Source organism: Taurulus bubalis, assembly GCF_910589615.1.
Source record: "Taurulus bubalis genome assembly, chromosome: 17".
In the NCBI taxonomy this organism is placed as follows: domain Eukaryota; kingdom Metazoa; phylum Chordata; class Actinopteri; order Perciformes; family Cottidae; genus Taurulus; species Taurulus bubalis.
In genome coordinates, this window is record NC_136605.1 from 15040116 (window position 1) to 15061409 (window position 21294).

A 21294-nucleotide genomic window follows, 5' to 3' on the forward strand; every position below is an offset into this window, starting at 1 on the left:
GTTACATCATAAAAGCTACACAGAGCCGCATTGTCCTCCAGATGGTATCGTACACACATAAAAGCAGGCAACCCACTGAAAACCAGAACTCTCAATGTGTTTTTGTTTCATATTTTAAAGCTAAACAGGTCATAAAGATTCAATGAGATAGACCCGTGGGTCTGAGTTGGGATTCAGGGATGACGCAGCTACTGTATCCTGGAGCTGAATAACCAGAGCGCACAGATGATGAGCGGAAGCGCCAGTGCGCACCTCCCTTTAATAATCTGGCTGAGCAGCGTCGCTGTCTTTTCAGCTCACTGACAATCCAGCCGACCGGAGAGGCAAGACAGGCGAAGCTGACTTCTCTGCAACCCTCTGTGGATTTAAAAAAAATCAAGATTACAAATCAGTAGAACTTTTTGCGTGTCCTGTGAAAGGAGCTATCAGATCCTGATACCGAGTTCCCACCTGCTGAAAGTAAGAATTGAGATTTGTTGGTGTATTTTTTTTTTTTTGCAGGAGCGACCATGCGGTTTGTGGATGTATGATTTTATGATTGTTCACTGCGGATTTTGATTAGTTTCTTTCCATGGTTTCAATGTAAACTAAGTTTGGTCTTCTTCTTTTTTATCACTCTTTGGAAGTCTAGACAAATGAATTCAACCACTTGAATCAACGAGTTGTTGTAATAAGTTTATTATTTTACGGGAGACTTCAAACCCTCAGTCAGTAATTCCGAAGCCTTTTTTCCTTTAAGTGGAATTTGCGGATCCAGTCGGGATGCTGGTTCTAGTAGTTGGACTTTTATACCTGGTCAGTGGACACACGGTGCGAAGCCAGGATGCTACAGGTAGCCGCTTCGTCTGTAACGCCATTCCCCCGGGCGCAGAACCGGGCTGCGGGTATGGTCCCACGGGGAACCGTGTCCAGAGCAGCAGCCCCGTGGAGGACGAGCTGCGGAACACGATCATCCAGCTCCGGGAGACCATCCTGCAGCAGAAGGAGACCATCGTGAGCCAGCAGGGGACCATCAAGGAGCTCAACTCCAAGCTGGTGCGCTGCGAGGCGGCAGCCGACGAGTCGCCGCAGGGCAAGTCCCGAGGTCAGGGCTCCAGGCGGAAGGAATACGTCAAGAACACCATGGGGGACCTGCCCCGGGACCCCGGCGATACCATAGACCAGCTGGGCAAGACCATGCAGAGTCTCAAGGGTCGGCTGGAGAACTTGGAGGTAAGATGGCACACAAATGCTGCTCATGCGTAAACGAGCCAGATAAGCACTGATTTAGTTTCTCCTAAAAGCTATTCATTATTTCTATTAATAGCCACCAACGAAGCCACATGCAGTACACATATGTTCGTGCTTTTTTTTAAATCAGAGATACACGCGCCTTGGCAATACCTTTTAGCCCTTTCATAATGTAATATTCCTTACTATGGAGCACCGCACACACGTCTGACAATAGGCCTACTATGTGCTGCAGGAGTCCTCTCAGGGGGATCGTGAGATCAAAGGGTCACGTAATAGGCATGTCACATCAAAACGTTGTTATCATCAAAAGATAACTCTGAAGGCGAAACCCGCAGTATAAGAGTCGTCAATAAGAAATGAGCAACAACAAAACAAATACACGTCAAAAGTGTAATCACGCATGTGGTGCCGGGATTCGTAACGCAACCTTGAATAATGTATGCCAGCTGTGTGTGTGTGTGTGTGTGTGTGTGTGTGTGTGTGTGTGTGTGTGTGTGTGTGTGTGTGTGTGCGCGCGCGTGTGTGTGTGCGCGTGTGTGTGTGTGCGTGCGTGCGTGTGTGTGCGTGTCCGTGCGTGTTCCACATAATGTGTTATTTGCAGTGGTGCACCTGGTTATTCATAGAGCAACAACAGCTGATGAAATTAATTCCCGCAGATTTCACCTGCATCACATGCTTAATGGTTTAGTCGTTCATAAATTCCCGTTGCCCTGCAGAGCTTTATCTCCACCCGCCTCAGGAGACCTGCTGTGTGTATTCATTCCACAAGGCTCCGAGATCACAACTGATATTGAGGTCACCTCGACTGAAGTGCTTCACATACAGCAGAAGGCCAGTGTGTAAGCCATGGCTTTATCTCTTATGTCATGTTACCAGTGTAGTACATTTTTCAGCATCTGAAATGCCCTGATAACATAAACAATTACAACTCTGATTATTTAAATTCAAGGTTGTGTCTATACAGTATGCTGCATTGCCGATCCATCCATCTCTCATCCGTCCTTTAGTCATTTCCCTGTGTCCCTCTCTCCTTGATGGGTTGCTTTAATACCCCGATCAAATCAAGGATTTACTGCAGCTGTGAGGATACATATTGTATTGCATTTTAATCACATATCTATTGATCTGCATCTGCTTAACATAATTATTGTAAGACTGGCTGATAGTGCATGGGTCCCTTGAGCAAGATCTCTCTAACTAATCAAACCCATCTACATATCTCAACAATTGCATTTAGGACCTTTTGTTTGCACCAGCTTGGTATCACTCATTTGAGCTATTCAGATGGCTCCACTGTGTTTTGAAAGATTAATCAAACACTGTGAATGGGTCACAAAGTGTGTGAATCCCAGACAGCAGGACAACATCCAAATGAACATCTGAGGGCATTTTGCTGCACGGTGAGACACCACTATAAGCGTGGGACTGTGCAATTTTTGTCAGTCCCCTTTTTTCAAAAACCTTATGCGATGGTGAGAACTCAGGGCGACATCGTGGCGCCTACCTTTATTATCCTGCCCATGGTGTTTGGCAGGTCACCAATGAAAGTCTGCCGCAGGGACAAACTGTCTTCCTTTTATTATTGCTGTATCAAAAACAATGATGCTAAAGGATATCAGGGCTAAGGGTCAATACAATCAGTCCTTTACTGCAAATCCAGGTCTTAATGCAGACTGAATGCTTGTTTGAGTGCACAAGAGTAATTGGATTCAATCTCTTTGTCATTGTTTGTATGTGTCACTACCTTCTGCTCCGTCCATCCACCCATCATCTATCATCCGTCCATTCATCCATCATCCATCTGTCATTCATCCATCCATCCATCCATCAACCACCATCCATCAATCCATCAATCCATCAATCCACCATCCATCCTCCATCTGTCATTCATCCATCCATCCATCAACCACCATCCATCAATCCATCATCTTCATCCATCATCCTTCATCCATTATCCATCCTCCATTATCCATCAATCCATCAATCCATATCATCTTCATCCATCATCCATCATGCATCATCCATCATCCATCCATCAATCCATCAATCCATCATCTTCATCCATCATCCATCATCCATCAATCCATCCATCCATCATTCATCATCCATCCATCCATGCAATATTTCCCTCTCGGCCTCCCAGCAGCAGAATTTGCGTCTCCCCAGCACAAACGTGTCAACTGGAGGGGTCTCGGCTCTGACTCCTCTGCCACCAGAGCTGCGCGAGCTGCTGCGGCAGCGTCTTGGGGCGCTGGAGGGCCAGCTTCTCCGGAAGGTGGCCGATCTGGAGGAGGAGAAGAGCCAGCTCTACAATGAAACTGCGGCCCACCGCCAACGCACCGAAAGCGCTCTCAATTCCCTCCTAGAGAGGATCACGGAGCTTGAGAAAAGTAAGTGATACAATGGGTGCTGTGAATTGTTGGCCAGAAGTAATGCCAGACTTTTTTTTGTCTGCCAGATTTAGCTCTAATTAGTCAATCCTTGTGCAAATTCCTGATGATGGAAGTAGAAACCTCAGAACGCAAGTCTTTTATTCTCAGAGCAGTTCCTGGTCTTGAAAAATAAGGCTTGAAAAGCAACACTGAATGTTTAATTAGTTTAAGAACTATTGGAGAGATGTCCACACTCCAGGGAATCACTTTGATGGTAGACATCAGAATAACAGAATATCTTTGCCGAAAGCAAAATTACTTTTGAAGATTATGTCACCACTCACCGGACATCTCCTGTGAGACCTGTGTCCCCCGAGACGTAGTCGATTGAGTCAGGGGCTGTTTAAAGGATACAAGTTTTAACCAAAGTTGATTGCTCACAGGAGGTGTCCACAACAGCACACCCACCTGTAGAATATAATGAGTCAATACAACAGCACCACAATAAATAGTATACCTTTGTGAGCCTTATTAAACTCAATTTACGTCAAGGCAATGCAGGCGGTGTTAAATCAATTCTACACTGACGTTTGAGGCTTTGTGGTGTTGTTTTGTGAGCTGGAAATGTGAACTTTTTTCTACCGATGATCACCCTTCAGTGAATGTGTAACGTGATCTGGTTGTCTCCCTGCTCTGGGCTTACAATAACGAGTACCAGGGATCGAGTACAGCACCCTGTCACCCTGAGAATATTGCGCTTGAGACTGTCGGAGAACATTATGACAATCTCCAGTTAGTGGCAGAGGACCATGTTTATTGCATCAACATCGGAAGAAGACTTTCTTGATTACATCAAATTATGACACACCAAAGGTAATTTTAAAAATATGTAATTATTGTCCATCAACAGGTAACAATGCCTTTAAATCACCCGAAGATTTCAAAGTGTCCCTCTCCCTTCGCACTAACTACTTGTATGGACGCATCAAGAAGAGCCTCCCAGAGATGTATGCCTTCACCGTGTGTATGTGGCTCAAGTCCAGCGCCAGTCCCGGCATAGGAACCCCGTTCTCGTATGGCGTGCCAGGCCAGGCCAACGAGATAGTCCTCATCGAATGGGGAAACAACCCCATTGAGCTACTGGTTAATGATAAGGTAGGTCCACAATGAAAAACTGGCACACACTGTTCTTTAGTTATTTGTTGATGGAGAGAAGAACAACTTTGATTATTTCCCTCTGCCCTGATTTTGTGAAGAGGGAAGCTCAGAATCATTCATGATCGCCTGGCAGCACCGCTGACTGTAATGATGCTGGTAAAAGTGGATCAGCAGTGGCGCTAATTAAATGCAAAGAATGCATGAATATGTTCATGTCGGTAGCTACTGTATGTACATGTGAGCACAACCATGATGCAGCTCAAAGGACACTCGCTGACCATCAGCTCTGAATATTCAATTTTGCACCTTATAAACATTTCATATCATTGACCGACATTCCATACACACACACACACACACACAAGAATAATTCATTAGAGAACTTGTGCTGCCGTATGTGCTTATTTAAAGGCATCGCCATCTTTGCGCTCTGCAGAAAATACTGTTGCTACACAGTCATACTGTGAGGATTCAGTCAGCGAACTGGATTTCAATTACTGTAACACAAGTGTTGGAAGTATGAATATTTTATGGCATTTAGTCTTAATAGTGTTAATGTTGATGCTGTAATAATATGTTTTCCTGGTGGCACAGTTGCTTTTGCAACAGTGCAATGTTGGATTTGGGGGATTTCTTTGTAAAATGCTCGCACACTGGAGAGGCCCGCCCCCTTTTCCTTTCTCTGTGTTGTTTACGTTGGTCGTTATTGGCACAGGCAGGTCTCCTCACAGTTATTCCCTTCCCTGTGCATTATACATGTGTTCAAGTCAGACAGATGAGAGAAAGATGGTGGGAGAAAGGGATGTGAGTATAAGGGAAAAGAGGAAAAGAGGGGAGGGAATAGACAAGCTGCAGAGTTGTTGGAGGCGACAGGGTGCTGAGGAGAGCGAGGGGAAAGAGCGAAAGATCAGAAGATGCCACGGAAAAAGGAAGTTATAATGTAGCAGAGAGAGAAAGCATCAGAGAAAAAGAGAGCAATGTGGAGGAGAGTGAAGCAACACTAGTGAATATGAATACCGTATGTGCAGCAGCACATCCATGTGTTGAACTTGTTCACACAGTGATAACACGGTCCACTGGGGCACATTTTCTTATGGTGTTTATTTGGCTGCATAGTGAGAGGGAAGCAGAAAGCTGCCTCGACTACCAAAAAGTGCAACATTGTATTTTATATTTGTGGGTGGGTAGAGGGACTCTTTATTGTTGTAAAGTAGCATCTTCATCCGAAGAGTCACTCTCTCAACTTTGTCAATATGTCTCCCCCAAAGGTAAAACCATGTAAAACATGCTATCTTTATTTTCCAATTGAATGCAGTTGCTAGGAGTTTAATCTGTAATGGATTCAACTGGTCTTGTACAATATTAAAAATGAGTTTGTGTGCATGTGTAATCTGATCGGAAATCTGGTGTTATATACAAGACAATTTCTCCACATTTTAGAAAATCTTTAAGCAGTTCTGTGCATTTTATTTGGGATTATTACAGAATTGTCATACCATTCAAAATGTATATGGTGGACTTGTTTTTCTTCGACACCGTACATGTGAGCTGATTTTTAACAAGACCTTTCTGACTGTTGGTTGGAAGTACATAAGTATATGACCTTCTTGAAACATTTTATCTGCAGAACCTCATCTACAGCCTTTTGGAGCTGAAGAAGAAAATGTCCTTTGAACCAGATGTAAAATATATCATATTTTTTCACATCAGACATTTTGACATTTTACAGCAGGAGAAGCATATCCGTATATCAGTTCAGGCGTCAGGGTTCCTGCGATGAGAAGTCAAGAAGTGTAATTCTAAAAAGGCCAGTGGGAAAATAAAAATCTCTACTATTATATTCACTATAATATTGTACCTTTTATTTTCGAGATTGAGATAATTTGTCGTCTTTTAGAAGAAAACTAGTGAGTCATGTATTCATAAAGTATGCTTTGTGTGGGTGTGGTGTTTAAATATTAAACTAGTTCTGTACAAAACATCACTGCTGTCATATTTAAAGTAGTGCAGAATATTTAACAAAAAAATATTTTTCATTTCTAAATTTCTAAATCTTTAATAGTAAGTGAGGCTTAGACTCTTCCAACTCAGACAGACTTCATAATAATAATGCATTCCCTGTCGTCCCAGTGGTCTTTAAATGCCACCAGGCATCCTTAACCAGGACAATTGCCTCTGTAATTGCAAGTGGCTTGGATTTTATTTCTAGTGGCTCTTCCCATCTTTTCAGGTTTTATGTGTAACTGCAACAAGACACAAGTGTGAAGTAACTCTGTAGGCTCAGACGGAAAAGGCTAATGAGATACTCTTAATCTCATGTGATGTTCTGTATCCTCAGAGGACCATGATGTCATTGGTTGGTAAAATCACCAGTTGTTTTTCTTTGATCTCTGAACAAAGCGCAAAAGCATAAGAGGACACAGTTTTGCTGTTAGCGACCCAACTGCTTTGAAGGATGTTCCATCCCTTGATGTCACCTGGGTAATCTAAATTATATATGTTACACTGGCTACATCTGGAGAATTCTCTGCAGAGGGCTGTCTCTTTGAAGCGCTAACCCTTCTAATTGCTGTCCTTGTTTCTAGCGTGCCCCAATTAATCTCAAACCTCTCTTGACTCCTCTTGCCCCCTTGTGCTCCCCTCTTCCTGCTCCTTGCTCTGGGAAACTCCTGACCAGGTGGCTCAGCTCCCTCTGTCAGTGAGTGACGGACGCTGGCACCACATCTGCATCACCTGGACGACCAGAGACGGTTTCTGGGAGGCTTATCAGGATGGCGAACGTCTGGGCACCGGGGACAACCTGGCCCCCTGGCACCCAATTAAACCTGGAGGGGTGATCATCCTGGGCCAGGAGCAGGTGAGAGCACGGAAAAAGCTTAGCTGGTAAAGAACAGGTGTGCTCGCATGCGTTAGGTGTGTGTGTGTGTTTCCTTGTGTCACTAAGATCCCTGGGTGCATTCTCCTCTGAGTTCAATGCCATAGGCAGGGAGCAGGGGAGAGAGGATAGGGAGGCTCTTCTCACGCTATCATGGCCCTTTCTGTATTACCTCATCCGTCTACTTTTAAAGGGCACTTTTACGCCCTTTGGAGCTGGATTAGCGGGTTATTTTAGCGGTTACCTTCATGACAGCCCATGTATAGACGAAAGAAATGTACAGTGACAGATGAATGGTATCCTCAGAGAGACATTACATCATATTGCATTAGGACGGATGCTTTCTGGCTTTCCCACAAGGTGAGATTGCTGCATGTTGCAACGGTATTGGAGACTGCACAACACTTGGATATTTAAAAGTGGCAGCACACTGAAAAATATTCAGAGTTGTTTGGCAGCTTGACGGAAATCAAACAGAATTGATGCGTTTTAATTAAAGTTTTATTACAATTCCGTCAGAAGGGAACTCACAAACTCTCATCTCCTGCTTTTCCTTAAAGGACATAGTCGGAGGCCGTTTTGACGCCACGCAGGCCTTTGTGGGCGAGCTGAGCCAGTTCAACATGTGGGACCGAGTGCTGCGGCCCGTGGACATCATGGGTCTGGCCAACTGCTCCGCCTACATGCCGGGCAACGTGGTTCCTTGGATTGACGCTAATGTGGAAGTGTTTGGTGGTGCGAGTAAAGCTGCTCTGGAGATCTGTGAAGATCGGGCTTTTGATTCCTAAAGGATCTGATGCAAGGAAATTCAGCACTGCAGCAGGGATCGAGAGGCCAAGAAATCTGACTGTTTGCTGCTTCAATCAAATCCCAAAGAAAAGGGGAACCAGTGCAACATTTTTACATATTTATATGGTATGACTGCACATCTGTTGATGTGTCCATTGAATTTGAACCCTGCAGACATTGCAGAAGACTTCAAATTAGTGTGTTCATCTGAAGAAGATATGCTGTTGCATCAGTCTACTGTAATGATATGACTTACTGTCATTCTGTGCTTTCTCTCCAGTAGATCAGCTTTCCTTTGACTCCTCTTTGAAAACAGCTCTTTTTGGTTGCATTCCTTCTTCTGACAATGCTGCACTGTATTCGTAGTGAATGTGAGCTCAAACAGGCTTTGATGTGCTGTGGAACAGTATTCCTGAGTTACATTGTAGATTCCTACACGCTGTGAGTATCCTCCCTGTTTGAGGAGAAATGAGGCACCAAACCAGAAAACAAAGGGAAATAAGGTGGATGTTCATGAGTTCAAAGTGGACAAAGAACAACCTTCGCTGTAAAATGACAAAATGTCTAAATTGTATGCATGAGCCCAAGCAGTGAATGGATGTCAGTTCAGAAGTGACAGCGCATGCTTTGTGTCAATATACAGTGTGTGTGTGTGGTGCGTCCAAAGCAAGCCAATGCAGCGTGCCGACAGCATTACGCAAGAGTGTGTGTGTATGTTCACGGGCGTATGGCTTGTCTTGCGTGTAAAAAGACCAGAGATTATGACGGAGGGAGGACATTTTCATTCTTGTAAATCTATGCTTAATACCTCTCTGCCCCTTGAGCAGCTGCCATATCCCAAACAGCTTTATGGACGGGCTGGCTCTGCTCAGGTTAATAGCGATGTCGGACGGCTGCCCAGGTCTGGCGTATCGACAGAGTTGTGGAGCTCTGCTGAGTGCGCAGTGAGGGCAGGGGCTTGACCTTCGAGGACAATCCTTAATTCTTCATCTGGGTAATAATTGTGCTCATGAATGAGTATGGTGGTGAGCAATGCGGAGCTAAGTGCGCCATGAAGATAGACGGATACAATCTCGAGATGCAGATGTCAAACGAGAGCAGCACTCAATGAACAAGAAGACACATTTTGTTCCATGGATATAATTTATTTTTAAAAGAATGTAGAAAATCAATAGATTTTGGCGCACCTTAGTGAATAAAATTAAATGCAGCTTGATTTTTGTTCTTAGTGTTGTGGTGAACATTCGTTTCAATGCTGTTCGTCAGTACAATAGTATCAAGCCTGGTGCTGGAGCCCCATAAGAAGACAATATAAAAGGGGCAACAAAAGACATTAGCATCGCTTACACCTCCAAAGTTGATTTTGTTCTTCCTTGTGGAATTTCTTCACATAGTAGACAATATCACACAAGTCATTAAACAGCTTCTATCCACCTTAGAAAAAAATACAGTAAAAAAAGATGGAATCGATTACTGGACAGCACAGAATGTTGTAAAAAGGGAGGGTGTACTTCTTGGATATGTCACCAACACAACGTGAATGTTCCTCTTTTGAGTGTCTTTGTTAACAATGTTTCAATGTAAAGTCAAGAGACGTCTGTTAAATTGAAAATGTATTTTTTTTGCTGTTTCTGCTCATGATTTTTGTCCATTAGCAGCACAATATGTCTGAAAAAGTACCCCAAAAAATGCATAAGTACTTCTAGAGATGCTTTGTTTATATGGTGAATGGCCTTTTTGTAAAAACCATATGTGCTTTTGCTTGTTCAAACTTTCTTTTTCAGTTTTTATAGCACTAACAGCTCAGTAGCAGTTCAGTAGAGGGACACAAGAAAAAGACAAATGTGTTTGCTATATCATTGTTTTAAAGTCACCTTCATGTGCAGAATCCATTCAAGTTTTGCAACTTTCTAACATTTGGTTGAATGTCCTTTTGCACCCAATAAAAGAGTGAACAAATTCCAGGTGTGACAATTAAAGCAGCGACTCAAAAACTTGACAGAACCGCTGATGAGCTGTTTGAACAGTTGAAGCATGTTTGCTTAGAAAATAGCATTGCACTGAAGTAGTGATGAGGTCAGAGTTGAAGCATTTATAAATGCAGCATTTATGTTTCTTAATAAGGAAATTGTATTCTTTGATGAAAATTATCACTATTTTTTTACATTTCTCATTGCACAAATTCAAACAGACATGTTTGTGTTTGCCTGGTTGGTATAGCCATATCATTTGTATGACTAGCCATAATAAACATGCAAGGATACGTCCTCTCATCTGGGCAATGTCATGTTGTCAGCAGTGGACAAATCCTCTGGACTGGCAGACGTCCAGGTGGAAATGAAATAATCTGCCCATGTGGATTATGGGCGCTGCCACAATGTAGGACACTGTGAGCCTTCTTCATTCTCCTCAGCGCGTTGGTGGTGACGCACAAGGGGGGCCTGTTTTTTAACAACAATCTGAGGCCTCCAATAGACAACCAGAGTTGTGAAATATGTGTGTTGCTGTTTCTTTTAGCATATTCTTTACTTCTAATTGTAATTGCATTGCTGCTGTAACATTCACTGCACTTCATGATGCTCTCAAATGTTAAGCACAAATTAATGATTAAAGAAAAACATATCAACTTGTGTTTAAATAAATGAAACATGTTGCAGATTGTCCTCAGAATCCTGGAGAACAAAAGACTGATGAAGATATCATTCATGGGTTAATTTGTAAAACACCACGTGGTTCCTTATCCAATCTTTTCTACGCGAAGATGCAAGATACATATGACATATTATGCAAATTAAACAAGAATTTTGTATTTCCGATGGTACAAGTCAAAGTTGGTGCAAGACGTGCAGCCGCAACATATTTCTGTCTTTGAGTCCCGGTTAAATTCATCCGTGAAGCTGTCAATGCAGAGAAGAGGAAGCAAGTGTGTTGGAGGAAGATGAGGGTCGGTGTCACCCGGCACAAAAAAATTTGAGGGGTTTACGACAAACTGATTGTTGCTGACAGGTCATACCTCATGCTTTAATTGCAGCCATTCTCCAACAAGTCTGTTGACTATTAACTAGGCATGAGACAAATGATCTTTCAGAAAGGTGTTGCATGGAACTAATGAAACCTAAGTGGGAAGATATCATATCATCTGTCTACATGACGGTGGTGTGATTCCCCAGGATGTGTGACTGAAAGCAACACTTTGTTGGTAATTTGGGAAGAGTAGATTTGTTCAAGTGATTGAGTTCTTCTCCCACTACGGTGGAGTTTATAAGGGAAATCCTGGAGGGTTTCGTGAGGATGTTATCTCAGCAGCTGCTGTAGATGTAATGATAACAGTACATCACTTAAAACAAATTACCATCTCAGCGACATTGCCAACTTGTCCGTTCCTTCTTTTCACATGACTGGATAGAGTGACAGTGAATACTTATTTGGTACAGTTTTATTAAAGCTTTCTTTCCCGTCCATACACTCTTCTCTCAGTCCTTGAGATAATCTGGTTTTTCAAACATCGCCCGAGGTCGTTTTAAAGTGTGTGAAAATCCCATAATTACAATCGAATCACAATTTGATCGCCATTGGATGCATGTGCTGATCTGCAGAGGGTGGAGGAGATGGGAGTGGGATGAGGGGTAGATTTAAAGTGCCATTCTGCTCCTAGCACCCTCTCTCTCTCACACACACACGGGGTCCCCATGGAGCCCCAAAGACGAAGCGCAGTTAAAAACTGTAAGAAAAACAAGTTTCAGGATTGAGACTTTGGCTTGGTAATTAAAGCCTGATGGAAGAAAAGCCTGTGCAGAAAGCGAAGCTCTCCGAGGCATTTGAAAACTGCTGTTTTCTTGGATGTCACAGACTATTAGTGAGACCCACAAAGCCCGTTCAGCCTGTATCACTGCCTTTATGAAATTATGCATCAAAAATGTTATATTCTGTTCCCATCTTTGATTCTGTCCGGCAGCGATTTTTAAATCAGTCACACAAGGATTCTCACTTTTCTTTTGGACAATATGTTAAATATGTTCTCTAAATATACATTGTTTATTAGTATCAGTAAAGTATTATTATTCTACAGACAGTGTGCATGTTTTCTCCAGGAGAGGAGGTTCAACATCCCAGATCTACCTAATATTTATGCTCAAGAGGAAGAAGAAAGAAATGTAAATGCTGTTTTAAGGGACTGAGAATAAAAAGAGTGAAAGCAGAGATGACATGAGGGAGGGATGAACAAATTAATCAGTAAAGAAAAGGAAACATCTGCGCAATGACACCTCTCTGAAGATCAAAGAGCCTGTGGATGCTAGATTATGATGAATATATCCATTCATATGTATTCAAGTAATGCACATATCTATATAGCATCTGTATAGCAGAGGATATTAAATCAGACATTTCTTCTTACAAAGCTTCATTGCCACAATGTTCTCTATTTCAGAAGATGATGTACTATATTTGTTCCAACCGAGACGATTTACATTTATAACAATATCTGGGAATGTCTGCTTAAACTTTAATAATTAATCTGAAAGACAGGCTGTAATTTTCTATCTGCAAGGATGAGAGCATATATCTTTGCCACAATCTCTTCAGCACCTGTGTGGACTGCAAATTCAACACAGTCCTCTTCTGTCTGTCTTTCAACAAGCAGAGACGCTCTGCAGCTACACATCTCTCATTGTGCATCGCTGAATGTGCCCTGTTGTTTTATCCAAAACACTTGTGTTCCACCGCAATAAATAAAGATGTTGACTGCAAAATAGCTTGTGCCTATCTGTCTTTTCTTGTGTGAAACATTTACTGGTAAGTGTGTGAACCTGGAGGGTCGTGCTCAGTTTCAAGGTCATTAAATATCCTTCAGTATGTTTCATTTTGACACGTTCCTTACTATATACTAAACATGGAGCTACAACCAGTAGCAGGCTAGCTTAGCTTAGCAAAAAGACTGGACACCGGGGGAAACAGCTCGCCTGGCTTTGTCCTAAAGTGCAGAAACTCACTCAATATATCTCGACACATCGTGGTTTAATAGTACCTTGGCTGCATAAAGTAGCTTCTTGGAACCTCTGTTGTGTGCTTGGCAACCACATTGTGATGATAAAATTCCAGTCACATCATGCTAGTAAGAGAGCTTTAGAGATGCTGCTTGTTTGATTTTGACATCTTTGGACAGAGCCAGGTGCTAGCCAGGCTAGCCAGTCTGAGTGCTAAGCTAGGCTAACCGGTTAGCCTAATCTTCACAGTAAGAACATGAGTGGTATCGGTCTTCTCATCTGGCTAACTCTCGGAAAGAAAGTACAGAAGCCTGTTTCCCGAAGTGTCGAACTACTCCTTTAAGCTACACAAAATATACAGTATGTCATTAGTTCATATTTAATTCATTCACATGGGAAATTCACATTGCCAGATTGCCAAATTTCTCGATACTTCTAAACCATTAACAGAAAGGAAATATGAACAGCTGTGAGAATCAGTTGTTTCTCAATTTCATGATGCAGAATAGAAGAACAAAATGTGACCTGAGTTGAGCAGGTGCGAAAATTAAACTCACCTAAAGAACGCAAGTGCGATAAACAAATCAGCACCTCTTGACTGGAGATTAAACACAGAAAGTCATCACTTTATTATCTGATGTCGATTCATAGGATTGACTCTCAAAGTCACCCAGTAATAAACTAGACATGTGACTCTTCATGATCCTTTTATCTTTGTGGAATCTAATCAGATGTCGGCAGCTCGCCTTCCCCCAGAGGTGCCGTGGATAAGTGTATTATCTAGATCATTCCACCGCTGCTAACGAAGTCACCACCAGCCAACGTTTCCTCCCCAAGAGACGAAACCACCCTCCCGTATATCGAGCACACTCTTGCTGTGTGATTAAGCCGCTGCTCTCTGCTGACATTAGTAGATCATGTGACTTTCATCAGGAAAAGGATCTGGGGACATAAAACCTTATATTTGTGGACATAAATCCATGAAGGCTCTATTTATAGAGCGGTGTACTATTTATGAATATGAACTTCCTGTTTCCACTGGCTGAAAGTAAGCCCATGCATCCTGTTTCGGATCAGGCAACAAACTCTAGTTTATTACTCACAGATAAGAGGCTACTGGTCCACGACAGATGGGGAACATGGCCGAGCATGTTTCAGTGACTAGTCTATTAAAAAAAACAATAGTTTTAGCTGGATGTTTGAGTTTTTTTTTCAACTGAGGGTGGATCAGCAGAACAACAGAGAGCATGAAAAATACGCATCTGTGGATCTAAGAGTGGTGTGAGAGGAATGGTTATTATACGATGAGCACGAGGCAGCTAAGATCAACAGCCTTGTTGCCAAGGTCACAAGCATCACGTTACCCATATGTTCCTCTTGCAGCCTCCACGTGGCTTAGAGGATGTTGGGTAAAGCTTCAGCAGATGTGTTGTGTCTTCGCGTGTGCTTTACAGAGGACCGGTTTATATATGTGTGTGCGCTCATGCTGTTTGAACACAGCGTACCTTGTTAGTGAGCGGATCGATTGAATTAGTATGTGATTCGTGCACCGGCTGTAAGATGTTTGTCACTGTGATTTTCGGAAACGCTGAATGTCTGTTTTTGTTCAAACTTAACTTTGAGCCACACACAGATGTACAGCTAATGAGAGTTTTCCGCACACAAGCATGTTTTACAAAATAGGACACAGACAGAAAGTCCATGAGGCAATACACTGGATCAACAGAGAGAAATTGCATAATTTGATTATGTTTCTGCCTTGCTCCATTTTACGCAATTCAATTCTTGTTGACGACGTGTCACGAATAGCCGACAACACCATTAACTAATCAAGCACTAATACATTCTGTTACGGTGGTGGTGAGATGCTATCGATATGCACAGTTGGAGGAGATTTAGAAGCAGGCAGGCACTCAGGAGACTGTCGTTCACCTGAGTTACAGTGGCCGCGATTGATCGCGGCAAGAGTTTCGACTGACTCATTGTGCCAAAGAGTTTCAAGGTTGTTCGCAATAACAGCAGTACATTTTGCATAATTGATAGCAGACTTGTACTACAAGTCATTCTTCATGAGGCCACAGACAACAAAAGGCATCATATTCCTCACTGATTGCCTCAGCTCCGGATGTGATCCAGCTGGATATGAGTAAGGACATGTGGTTTATGGACTAAAGAAGTTTGCATTAAAAGTTGTTTTGGAAGCCGTTTTATGGCTCTGACACAGCTAAGATGGTAATTCTGCTTTAAATTTTGAAGTGTGCATCTGTTGCTTAAAAGATCTTTTTTTTTGCAGACAGCAGATTTCCCAAATTAAGTTTGTGTTCTTAATCCTGATGTCTCTCTTATCATCTTGTGGGATTTATGAACTAGAGCCACATGCTATGATGCTTAAATGGCCGGAGGACGTTGCAATATTCCCACTGCCTTTCAAAGTGCTAACCGGTGCCCTTTGAGGACAATTCAAGGCTTGTGTAAATATGTACCCGCTCAAAGGTGAGTTACACTTCCATGTTTAATCAGCTATAGAAAAATGCACAGGCACGCACACAAACACAAACCTTTAACCTCTGTATCCAAAATGCATGATTGTTCTCTCCCTGAATCTTCATTCTGTTAGGATGCTGCTGCTGAACCATGAATTAGGAGCAGCACCGGTTACACCTCACCATGACACATAACTGCATCCTTACTAATCTGATGCCCTTAAAGCAAACATGACACAAGCACAATAATGTAAATTTAAGATTTTGCTGTGGAAACTTTCTCATATTCCCATATGAATTATAAACACTGCATCTGCTCTATGTCCTGTATTTGCAGAGAGGAAAAAATGCAATACATTTAATGGAAAGATAATTCCACGAATTATATGTTACACAAAGCTTCTCTTGTCTGCCATAAGGCAGATTTAGACGGCGAGGCGTAGATTCAGAAGGATTAGGAAGGTGTAATTAACCCAGATGCAAACCTTAAGTATTTAGGGAAGGAAATCGTGATGACAGAAACAGCAATTAGCGCGTATGCATGTGTGTGTATTTGTGTGCGAAGAGCCTTCAAACGCTCTCAGTTAAGGTCCCCGAGCACAGAGCTTTGTCGCAAAAGAATGACAGCTCTTGTCTCATTCAGACAAGATTTGTGGGCGAGATGTCTCAGTGCAGCATTACGAGCTTTTGTAGCTTGGAGATGTGACTTTGGTGTGATCAAAAAGTGTCTGGATTCCAAAAGAAGTTCTGCATAAACACAATTATGGGATCAATGCTCGTATAAATGCCTGCCGCCAGCGGGCATGGAGGTGAGTTTCAAAATAGTTAAAATGTGAATATACGCCCTGCACCCGGCTCCAGGCAGCAATACATTATCCACTTGTTTCCTCCCTGGAGAAGAAGTTCATTTGTGTGGCATTTTAAAGATTACACTGATTAGCCCCATAAGGTTGCTACAACTGCAGGTCAACAGAAGGTGAGAAAACAGGGCCGCATCGATCACGGCTACATGGCCCCTGTGCTGCTGCGTTGCTTAATATCCTTCATCGCTAATGAGTGCATTTTCTCCATGACATTTACCGATTGCAGTCACAATGCACAAGCTGCTTTGATTCTGTTCAGTGGCCTCTGACAGAGCACAGAAAACCAGCCCCCTGATGGATAAAACGACCACTTATTGTCGATGCAGGGATCGTAGCTGCTCTGTTTCCTGTTTGTCAATGTTTTGTAGCGTCAGTGAAGCATGGCGAGCTCATACATGGCAGGGGACTTTAGATTTACCCGACACGGCTTATCCAGTCAGATGTGGCGCCTGACATCAACTGTGTTATTAAATTTTCACACACTGCTGACCGCAATATCATCAGGAGCAAACACTCGCTGCTGTGTACCGTCGCATGCCCGGGCCTACTTACTCTGTGTGTGTGTGTGTGTGTGTGTGTGTGTGTGTGTGTGTGTGTGTGTGTGTCTGTGTGTGTGTTTTCTGTTTGTGCACTGGGGGTCACATTGCTCTGCTGTTACTTCTGGAGGCTGACTGAACATGTTTTTCCATGAAACATGTGTGTGTGTGTGTGTGTGTGTGTGTGTGTGTGTGTGTGTGTGTGTGTGTGTGTGTGTGTGTGTGTGTGTGTGTGTGTGTGCTGGTGTCGGTTTGCTGCATGATTCTCTGTTGGGAGATACAGAAGTGCAGTCACAGTATCTCCACCTCCAACACTGGAGGTACTTTACTGATTTATTTTGCCCCTTTACAGGGTCAACACAGACCTGGCTCTCCGCTCTGAGAATGATTAGTTATTAAATGTATATCTCATCTATAAAAGATAAAGTTATTGGACATGAGTGGACAATTAAATGGCAAAAAAAGGACCAAGTGATATGCAACTGTTCGCTCTTTGTAGACGAGCTGCACATCAAACCGGCCCGTGCCTTTTTTCAATATAATGTTGAAGAATACCTGAGCAGATGATTCAGTGATTTGAATCAGCAGTTTATCCTCACAAGAATAACATTTCAGACTTTTGTTCTGATCAAGTTAGAATAAGAATGAGTTTAGGAAAATGCTTTTACAACTGAGGATCAGCTACATTTACATTTCTTTCCCTTTCTTTCTGTCTGTATGTGTTCGCCAGAAAAATATGTTTTAAATTAGAGTGAAATAGTTTTGACCCTCTAAAATGTATTCCTTTAAAAATCTATTTTCATATATGAAGTTTTTTCCCTTACTCAAGTTCTTCCAGCCTCCTTCAGGCACCAGCACACCATCATCTATTCAAGTTTTATTTTAGACTGAGATTCATGTCTGCCTCGACTTGGGAAATGTCCTGGGAATGATTTGGTGCAGTTCAACCCCAAAAGCTCCTCAAATCACAGTTTCTGTACCCATCAAGACGAGCCTGTCAGCGCTCAGCGCCTGGTGTTTACTGATGATTTGTACCATGAATACTGTGACGCTGAACAATGTAATGGATATCCGGTAGCTGGTGTGTCACTAAAGTGCTTGTATATATGTTGTTTTTCTGCTAAATGCACCATGCAGTGCTTCCATTGAACTACATTTGCACAAGAGCCTATTGTGTCTATTTTTAGCTTTCATGGTCAAGCTGTTACTTACAAACGTCGTTGTATATGAGAATTGGTTGTTTGTCTTCAGGTCTTCAACTTAGCCAAAAGGATTAAGGCTAGATTTATGATCAGGAAATAATAGTCTTATAGCACATCGGGCCATGGTGTTGGTCAAAATGAATGAGTACGAAGACTTTTGCATATTTTTCTTCTTTCGTTGTATTCTGTCCTTGCAGTATTTTATGAACAGCACGAATCACGTCAATGAAACAAAGAAATAAAGAGTTTCAGAGAACGAGGGTTTAAGTTAACATTTTTGCAAACTGTTCTTTATCACAGCTTCTGCCGATTAGACTGGATAGGTTGTGGACTGTGAAAGCATGTGGTACATCTTCAAGGGGAAAAAGCAAATTCTTAGCCATCTCCATTGTCCACCGCTCTGTGAAGCACTGCCGGGAAAGATATGGCATGCCTGAAAAACAAGTTGGCCTTGCTGGCACAACACAAGAGGGCTGTCTTTGGAAAGCCTTGCTGCACTATTCTGTCACAGCGAATGGGAGGCTGTCCTTGCGAGGACATGCACAGCAGAGACAATGAACCAGAGGTCACAAAGAGCGTGGACAACACTGGCACCGAGTACAATACATGCAGAACTTCTACTAATATGTGATGTTTTATTATACGGGATATACTGTGCAATGCTTCTTTTCTCTTTATCATCTGGGCCCCAAAGTTAATGCTAATAACATCAATTACTTCATCACAGTTGACAGTTTGGCAGGTTGTATGATTGTCTGAATGGTCAACTCACTGATGAAGTAAAATGGGCAATGATGGGAGACCGGGGTGTTTTATAAGTCTATTTCACAGCGGCACACTCTGCGCTCAGCTATTCTTTACAATTTCTCAAAATGGATGGCACAGGTCAACTTTGGTGAAAGTAGATGTTCAACGACCAAAAGATCCTCTGACAGGGCATGAATACTGACAGCTGACTAGCCAAGACTACTTCAATTGGATTTAGATTTACATAGGGCTCAAAAATGTAAGAACATCCATCAAAGAGCAAATAAAAGTTAGTGAAAGCCTGACATTTCTTTTCAGCCCTTCAGAATTGACCCTTTATTTGGCCTAATATTCCATAAGTATTGATTTATGCCTACATAAATATAATTCAGTGGGAGGTTGTCAGGGCGGCCGTGATGCAGGCAAGAGAAAAGTAGTAAACCTCTCACCAAGTGGCTTTAGAGACTAATTAAGTTGTATGTGGCACTTCCGTGTAGCGTTTTTGAGTGCCGAAAGTAGTGGTATGTGTGCAGAGCCTGAGGGCACAATCTCATTTTACATTCAGCTCCTTTTGTAGCTCCCCTGGATGCAGGGTGCTTTCCACAGTTTTAACATCAAATGACATTTACAAAGCAAAGGCTCTGCATATTTGCTCTTGCAGTTGACACTTGTGATATTTGCCACTGCTTTGTTTGATTTGTTGGGCGTTGAAATAAATGCAGAAAGTTTAGGGCCTATGTGAGTTTGAATTGGTAATTTATTAGTATTGATCATGTCACCTTGTCATGAAATATAACAAGAAAGATAATATGTATACATAGCAAACACTGAGCATTGAAACAAGAATAACTCTACACTCTACACTCTATTTACACACAGTGTAAATACATGTTTGATGCACAGATATAGGGTATTTTGATCTCAAAGGTTATGAAACTTCTCTCAGCCTGAGAGAAAATCAGCTGACCATGAGGGACATCTAGTGGTAAGTCATGAAACCTCCTCAGTAGCATTACATTATTCAAGCAAAGAGCTCCCACTTGTTACTTCTACTGCACTGTTTTGCATGATACTTATTAATTAAAAGAACAAATTGAATTCCAAAGCTGTAGTGATAATATTTTTACAGTATAGCACTGCAATCTGTGGTGCATTTGAGTAAAGTCAATATGTTCTTAAAGCTGCACTTTAAGCTAATGCAAACTTTCACCAGGAAGAAATTCATGGGTAAAAGGAAAGCACTGTAAAAGCAAATTGTTCATATCAGTTAGTACAAAAAGTACGAACTTTTTAAATAAATAATGTAAATGTAACTTGACCTGAGACCTAAAATGGGGGCGTGATGAGTGTTTTCATTGTGTTAGGGATCAGTTGCCTCCAGGGAGCGCCCGTCTCCAGTATTTAGCTCACTGGCCACCTTTTATAACCTGCCTGCAGAAAGTGTCAAGCTAGAAAGAAATGTATACAGAACAATACTGGAACAAGGCCTTCAAAATAAAGACGTAAAAAAAAAACAAGGACGAACAATATTCAGTGGAATCAAGAGAGCTGAATCCAGACAACCACAAATATACAGAGTTGTATAAAAAAAGAGAAGATAATGAAGAGTGACACTAAAATAATTTGTCATTCAGTCAACAAGTTTTAAGTTTATGTAGTAAGAGAGGTAGTAGAAATGTGTTCATTTGTTACATTTTGTTTGTCAGAGAGATGAAAGCAATGTTTTTGTCAAGTCTAATGTTGCTTTCCACGTCTCAGATATCATGATTGGAACTGAGAAAGTATTTTTGAAAGTATGTTTCCATCCCAAGAAGTATATAAAGCATTTACTTTTGATATTTTAACTAGAGCTTCAATTTGCAGATAATACTTTTACTTTAGTGAAATGTTGAATGCAGGACTTTGCACTTTGTGATTGAGTATAGCAATGTATCTCTACAGAGCGTTATCACTACTTTACCGTAAGTTAATGATTTTAATACTTTTTTCAATCAATGAAAATGTCGCAAACAGATTTAATTTGAAAGCAGCCAACCGGAAGTGTTTTTATT

The 21294-nt window shown here is 42.0% G+C and overlaps 1 protein-coding gene across 1 annotated transcript; it reads left to right on the forward strand.

Annotated features, from left to right (window-relative positions):
• Nucleotides 1-762: 762 nt before the first annotated feature.
• Nucleotides 763-8426, forward strand: nptx2a (neuronal pentraxin 2a; the record flags this gene model as incomplete). Its single annotated transcript, XM_079232638.1, has 5 exons — nt 763-1212; nt 3377-3623; nt 4516-4760; nt 7441-7620; nt 8199-8426. The coding sequence occupies 5 exons, from the start codon at nt 763-765 to the stop codon at nt 8424-8426; spliced, it is 1350 nt and encodes a 449-aa protein (XP_079088764.1).
• Between the last annotated feature and the right edge of the window lie 12868 nt (nt 8427-21294).